The sequence below is a fragment of the Gossypium hirsutum genome, chromosome A11 (genome assembly GCF_007990345.1).
Source record: "Gossypium hirsutum isolate 1008001.06 chromosome A11, Gossypium_hirsutum_v2.1, whole genome shotgun sequence".
Taxonomy (NCBI): Eukaryota; Viridiplantae; Streptophyta; class Magnoliopsida; order Malvales; family Malvaceae; genus Gossypium; species Gossypium hirsutum.
Window position 1 is genome coordinate 24,713,153 of NC_053434.1, and position 7,761 is coordinate 24,720,913.

The following is a 7,761-nucleotide window of genomic DNA, read 5'->3' on the forward strand; positions in this document are numbered from 1 at the left end:
CATGCTTAATGTTAAATTATTCCAAATAGGTTGATTTCATTGAAAATTCTATACTAGATGAGAATTTTCATTTTGACATGTAGATTGCTTCAAAGAAAGATCTCACGTCACTCCTATTGTTGATGAAACTTTGGATCTCCCTTCGTAGTTCTTCTTTTTGCCTCTTATTAAACTCCATCATATCTCGTAATCTATTCTCTCTTTGCGCCCTGTTTGTGCTAACTCCTTAGCTTCGAGGATGCTTCTCCAAACCCATGAGTTCCTCGGTTTGGCTTGGCACTGGAGGAAGCCATCTCTCATGCAATATTTCTTGACTAAAGTTTTCTCAATGGGCCAAATTTGCTTATTGATGATCCTCCACACATGTTTTGTGAGTATCGCTCCATTTATGACAATATCCATTCTTCTAATCCCTAATCCACTTCTTACTTTATCCTTGGCACAAGTGGTCTCAATTAAGGAAGTGAACTTTCCTCCTTCGTTTGTCCTATCCCCATTAGAATTGACTTGAGCTATGATATAAATTTTATAGTATATCATATTTAATTCTCATAATATAAATTCTATAGCATTATAAACTTGAAAATGGGTTTAGTTAAGCTAGACTTGAGAGTATGGTAGTCACTGTACCAACTTTATCTGTCAGTATATATCATTTCGAGCTAAAACAAATATAAAATAGTTTAGATTTTGTTTCTATAAAAAATTCAATGTGTTTGGTTGTTTCAATCTGTATTTCTTCATTTCGATTAATACTAGCTTATACATGTACATATCGGTCTTGACTAATTGGAACAAAATTTTAATATTTTAAAATAATTTTGATATTTTTTTATTATTACACATAAAAGTAAAATATAATTACTAATCAAGTTATTAAACCGAATTATTATTTTTTTAAAAATTGAAAAGGGATTATGAAACTGTGATTCCACGTCATCTCTTTCTAATAGGAGAATGACAAATCAGAATTTTCCTAAAATGCTAGAAATCATGAGAAAAATCTGATTTGTCATCCTCCTATTAGAAAAGGATAGAGATAACGTAGAATCATAGTTTCATACAATCTTTTCTCTTAAAAATTTTGCATACAAATATACATGATAAATATTTAAAAATATATTGATAACCCTGAAACGGTATATCAAAACATACCACTATTTATATACTAATAAGTAACAAAACCAAAATGGTACATCTACTATAATATGTTATTGTTATTTTTTTTATTTAAACTCGTTTTATAATTTAATATTTTCTAACTTAAACCTTACCCTTAAGTAAGACTTACCGCTTATATCAATGCTAAAAAGGTACTAGGGACAAATTTATTTGTTGAAGAAATAAGGTTGGCTATAAAATACCGATAGTTCGCATTATATGGGCTCAGAAAAAAAAAAGAAAAAAAAGGCAGTCCCCCTCTCTACACAATGCATTGGAAATTCTTATAGGTCGGGGCGGGTGCTAAAAAAAAGAAAATGAAAAGGGAGATGATTATTTTGTACACGTGATCCATATATATATGTATGTATTTAGTAGACTTCCACATTCCACTGCTCAGCTTTCTTCAACTGCTTTTTGTACTCGGCCCAGTCGATACCTGCAAAAACACATGATTAAATTTACCGGCTAGGCTAGCTTTTGAGTAAATCAATGGGTTCATTTTGTTTTTTTAGTTTGTTACCATCAGCTGCAGCGAGTGAGACCATTATGTCATCAATTCCCTTCTCCATTCCCCTCAACCCACACATGTAGACGAAGGTGTTGTCTTTCTTCAGCAATTCCCATAGCTCTTTCGCGTATTCAGCCATTCGTGTCTGAATGTACATCTTTTCTCCTTTCTCGTTTGTTTGTTCCCTGCTCACTGCAAAGTCCAGCCTGAAGTTTTCTGGGTTCTTCTCCTTCATTTTCTCGAATTCCTGCAATTAACATCACATCAAGCATTTCACGTTTCACACAAAATCTCAATTACCAACAGAAACCAGCATTTGTTTCCTCTAGAAAGTTAAAAATTTGCTAATTACCTCCTTGTATAGCAATGAACTACTCGTGGGGACACCAAGGAAGAGCCATGCCAAACCGTTGAACTTCATAGCATGTAAGAGGTTAAGTCAGTCAGTCACATGTTCAAATATCACGGATTACTTACTTTATTCTTGTTGAGTTAATGGCATAGGTTATAATTTATATATCAGGTTTCATTGCCTGCAACAGCTTGAAACGGATGCTTTGGTAGATTGAGCGTGATTGTTTTCAATGTTCACTCAGGTTGCATAGTTAGCAATGCTAAACTGTCGTAAATGATGTACATATACATATACCTTGTAGTCGTCATGCTTCTCGAAGAACATTTTCCACAGAAATGATCGAAAGGGAGCGATTCCAGTTCCAGTAGCGAGCTACAATGGAGTAGCTGAAGGTGAAGATATTGTATGGGAGCAGCACTTATTAGTACATTTAAGAGCTTGGTTAGTATACGTACCATGATGATTGTGGCATTGGGATCCTTTGGCATAAGCATTTCTTTTCCAACAGGTCCAGTTATTTTAACTTCCGCCCCAGGTTTCAAGTCACCTGAAGATATATATTTAAGATGAAAACATAAAACATCAATAGGGTAAATCATATCAGGGATCATATTCTACCAGAAAGCTATCTCTGCCCTTTTGATCATTACTATTTCAGTTTGATGATGCTTATAACTATAATGGGAGGTTAAATTCTGAAATAAGTTGTTCAAAACAATAGTGCATATTATGATGAACCGTAAAAATTCTGAAATCTTACACAAGAAATTGGAGCAGACTCCTTTTACAAGCTCTCCTTTCTCGTTGGTGTATACCAGTCGTTTCACACATAGGGATACCTGCAAAATACGATGAGATGTATGCAGAACATGCTAATGAGATGACTTGTAGACTTGGATAGCTCAAAGCCTAATCTATATACCCAACAGCTTAAGAAATGAATATGAATAATGATGTGATTATAGAAGAGCAAACTCACAGTTTTGGAGTCCCCAAAATCACCAAGAGCACTGCTAGCAATAGAGTACAATCTCAGCTTGTGTGGTTTTCCATTCTTGTCAACGCCATCTGGAATCACCCCAATGGATTGTCCTTCTCTGTAGGGGACCTCTCCTGAACCAATCCAACCAACCAGTCAGCTATGCCTAGGAAGAGACTATTTCTTGTTTTAAGTAAATAATTATCTCAAGAATATAGCAAACTTTGATTACTTTATCATTAAAATTGAACATAAAAGTAGGGCAATGAGGTTACTATTAGAGCTTGCATGCATACCTTCGGTGCTGAAGACCATGTGCCAAGTCTCTCCAGGAGCATCATCGCCAGTGATCTTAGTGTTTAGAAGGCATCTACCAATGTAAGGGTTGATAGGCCTGAACTTGTTAACCACAACACCTTCATCGTTTTTCTTGGATTCCTTTACAACTTTGGCAGGAGCTTCAGTTGTAACCTGGGCCCTGACAGAAACCACTCTCCCCCCACTGCAAACATCTCTGTAGTAAACGGGCACCTGGAAAACAAAACAAAAAAAGCAGCTGATGAACATCAACTTTCAATATTACCAAATCATCACAAGCATGGCAAATATATACCTTCTTGAAGGTGATCCTATCAGGAAAGACAAGAGAGGTTCTAGCAGGGAGAGAGGTGGACTTGGTAGAAGGAACAGAGACTGCAGCAGTAACAGCAGCCATGTCTTTTCTTTTCTTTTTTTATAATGAAGAAATAAGAAGAAAGGAGAATATGTTATTTCTGATGGGGGTTGTTGTTGCAGAAGAAGTAAAAGTGGTGAAGGAAACAAAATGAAGGATGTGATATTGTTTTCAATGTTTATGGATTATGAAGTGGGTGGAGGAGATTTTGAAAGCCAATGCAGTGGCCTGAGTGTGGATAAGTCCATGTGTAAATGTATGACTCTCATAGCACCATATATACCAGTTGTACAACTTCATTGATTCTTTGCTCACCATTTAGTGCTAAATCTACAATTTCTTTGGAATTTGGGATCCAAAATCTCCTCTTATTTCAGCCCACTAAAAGACAATCCATGGGAAGTTTGCAAGTCCAAATAGTTTGATTGGAATAAAAGGTTTCGGCCTATTCGTTTTACTAACCTATTCAATCCAAGGCCGAATTGGACAATAGCAGTAGGTTTGATTAAGCCCAACATTACCCTTTTGATGCCTTGTAGTTATTATGGATACCTGATTTTGCTTTTTGAATTATTAATAATGCGGATATTAACACTTAAATTTAGATGATGATGAACTCAATTAAGGACTATTAAATAATGATAAGAAGTATATAACCCAACAAATATGCATTCGAACAATTAGATAAAATTGTATATGATGTTTATTTTTTTATTATTTTTATTAGTAATAATTAGAGGTGAGCACGAGACTGAGCCGGGCCGGGTTCGGGCTGGGTCAACTAAAATTTTAGACCCGTTTACCAGGCTTGGGCCCAACCCAACCCAAATAATGGGTCTAAAATTTTACCCAAGCCCGACTTGGATAAAAATATTAAAATCTGGGCCCGACCCGGCCCGCCCATATTAATTTTTATATTATTTTTATATAATTTAAAATATATATAATACATCAAAAAAACTAAAAATATCAAAATAAATATTTTCCAACAAATTGAAAATAAATTTTAAAAAATATATATACTTAAATAACACTAAGATAGATGCAACTTAACAATCAAATGTCTCCAAAATTAATAACAAAATTAGCAAATGTCTTTAAAATAATAACAAAATTAACAATAAAATAAATTTTATACAATATTCAAACAATAACAACAAAATAGTAGCAACATAATAGTAAAATGGTAGCAAAATAGGGAGAAAACAACAAGAAAATAATATTAAAAAAAGTAGATTTTTTTTCTTTTATGTATTTGGGTCGGGCCGGGCTCGAGCAAAAAATGTCTTACCCGAGGCCAGACCCATTTTTTAAATGGGCCTTAATTTTTTGCCCAAACCCATTTTTTGGGCCTATATTTTTGCCCAAATCCTCTCAAATTTAGGTGGGCCTTCGAGCTGACAGGTCTAGTAATCGTATTATCAACTAATTTTTTTAAACTAACATAATATGTACGATGATTTTATTTTAATTTTTTTTACAAAAAAATATTTTTATCATTCTAATAATTTTTATAGTATTTAATATTTTTTAAAAATATAAATTATGTAACTGTGTAATTACAAATTGTACTACCAAATATGACATAAGAAATTACGATATAATTATACTCTGCCAACCAAACACGTCTAGAGAATTACAATTCTTTATAATTACAAGAGAATATAATTACTACCCTAATAGTTACACTTTCATTCAATTACCATATGTTGTCCTGACAAATCCTTAGTAAGATAAAAAGTAGTTTGGAGAGATGAAAAATTTAAAGAGTAAAAAAAAGTAGAAAGATTCAAAATGTATATATATTCAAAATGTAATGTGGAAAAATAATAGAAAAAATAGTTTTGGTAAATATGTCATTAGTTCATGTATTATTTTCGAATTTAAAATTTATTTGTTGTATTTTTATTTTTAGAAATTTATTTCATTTACTTTTCATATTTCAAAATTCAAGTTCAACTGTTAGCATTAATAACATTATTTTGTTAAATTTAGGTTTATTACAATGTTATTTTTGTAGTTACATGACTACTAAGTGAGTATTTTTTATTTATTTCAAAATGTCACATAAAAATTTTAACAAAAAAATAATAATAAGAGTATTAACTATTTGAATTTGAATTTTGAAATCTGAAAAATAAAAAAACTAAATTTTTAGAAATAAAAGTACAATGACTAAATTTTAAAATTATGGAGAGTACAGAGACCTATGATCTATTTTAACTAATAATTTTTCTCTTCATTTTCTCTCCTTCTGTCATCTCAATTTAAAATGATCTATTTTTATAGATTAAAATGGAAAATGATTTCTTCCCCTTTTTTTCTTTCCACACACATTCAAAGTCATTTTTCTTTTGACCTTTTCTAGAAAGGACTAATAGACAATTTTCCTGTTTAACCAGGGGGAAGCAACGTCCTCACCCCACCATGATTAAATGAAAATTATATTCATCTAAGATAAAATTCCTAACTTCATTGGTATAAGTAGGTTGTTTTAACTAATGAGTAGTTGATCCATGGCATTACATGATTAAAGCGTGTATGCTTCTTCTAATCCAGTTTTGTTCCCTAAATGTAATTGACTACATTACCAAAAAATCAACAACATTTATTGTGTCAACCACAACTTGAATCCTTACCCTTCAGCTAATGATGCTACCCTTTCAAAATCTCTCGACTGAAGCTACTAAGTTGTTTTTTTTTCATTTTTCATCATTAATATGAAAAATACTAAAGGCAGATAATATAAAGCGACAAAAGATTGATCAATAATGGCAGATAATATAAAGCGACAAAAGATTGATCAATAAAATCAAGTCATTCTAACATTTTATCAAACTGATATGCCAACGCAACATGGGCGTATTTCACAGTTTATGATGTTTAGGAGGAGCATGCACTCAGTTGAAAAGGGTGCTGAGAATTAATTCAAAGTAATGGATTGTTTAGTTGACCAAGTATCTCGATAGAATCTTTGTTAGTTCCATATTTTCAGCTTAATTGAATAAGTTGTTAGCTATTTTTGTGTTAAGGTAGTTTATTTGTAAGCCTATAAATACAGGAATTTATGATTTGTTTTATCAATTCAGTGTTCATCAATAATAAAATAACTTTGATGTATATTGTAATTGTCTCTTTCATGTTTCCTTCTTCAACAAATTTGGTATCGAAGCAAGGTTCGATCTTTAGGCAATTGAGTGAAAGTTAGGTTTGGGTCCACTGGGTATTTGAGAGTAACACATTTTTGGGTCTTTGGGAAACACGAGAGAAGAGAGTATATGTTCTTGGAATGGCATCAACTAGTTTTTCTTCCTCTAAACCACTCATACCCATTTTGAATGGTGAGAAATATTAATGGTGGAGCCCAAAATAAATACATTACTCAGATCACAAGAGCTATTGGACTTGGTCGAGTACGGGTTTGTTGACATACTTGAACCTGATGAAGAAGAAGAAAAGAGATTGAAAGAATCCAAAAAAACCAATGCTAAGGCATTGTTCATTATCCAGTAAGTGGTTCATGACTCTATTTTCTCACGAATTGCTGCAGCAACCACATCGAATAAAGCATGGTTAATTTTTCAAAAAGAGTATCAAAATGATTTAAAGGTTATAGTGGTGAAATTGCAATCACTACGACATGATTTTGAAACCTTAATGATGAAGAATGGTGAATCAATTGCTGATTTTTTGTCACGAACAAGGACAATAGTCGGCTAATTATACTCTTACGGAAAACAAATTTCAAACGAGATAATTGTAGCGAAAGTTGTGTGAAGCTTGACGACAAAATTTGATCATGTTGTGGCTGCTATAGAAGAATCCAAAGATCTGTCAGTTCTCTCCGTTGATGAATTAATGGGGTCTCTTCAATCTTATGAAGCGAGAATCAACAGACCAGCAGAAAAGAGCGAAGAGAAGGCATTTCAATGAATGAGACATTCAAAAATAAAGGCGAAAATGACCGTTTAAGAAACAATGATTGAGGAAGAGGAGGATTTCATGGTGGTTGTGGTCATGGTTATAGTAGAGGTAGAGGTAGAGGTAGAGGCAGAGGCAGAGGCAGAAGAAGGAATGATGAA

General features: G+C 32.9%; 1 protein-coding gene across 1 annotated transcript; it reads right to left on the minus strand.

Annotated features, from left to right (window-relative positions):
- Nucleotides 1–1,349: 1,349 nt before the first annotated feature.
- On the minus strand, nt 1,350–4,022 carry LOC107895874 (ferredoxin--NADP reductase, leaf isozyme, chloroplastic). Its single transcript, XM_016821092.2, has 9 exons — nt 3,620–4,022; nt 3,303–3,537; nt 3,007–3,140; nt 2,788–2,866; nt 2,483–2,574; nt 2,322–2,399; nt 2,025–2,087; nt 1,685–1,919; nt 1,350–1,600 (listed from the first exon to the last, which is right to left on the minus strand). The coding sequence occupies exons 1-9, from the start codon at nt 3,719–3,721 to the stop codon at nt 1,533–1,535; spliced, it is 1,086 nt and encodes a 361-aa protein (XP_016676581.1). The 5' UTR covers nt 3,722–4,022; the 3' UTR covers nt 1,350–1,532.
- Between the last annotated feature and the right edge of the window lie 3,739 nt (nt 4,023–7,761).

Excerpts from the sequence above, each read along its gene's own strand:
- LOC107895874 (XM_016821092.2), bottom strand. The coding sequence starts at position 3,721 with ATGGCTGCTGTTACTGCTGCAGTCTCTGTTCCTTCTACCAAGTCCACC. Across the intron at positions 2,400-2,482 it reads CCAATGCCACAATCATCATG|CTCGCTACTGGAACTGGAAT; the intron begins GTACGTATACTA and ends ACTCCATTGTAG. Across the intron at positions 2,088-2,321 it reads AGAAGCATGACGACTACAAG|TTCAACGGTTTGGCATGGCT; the intron begins GTATATGTATAT and ends CATGCTATGAAG.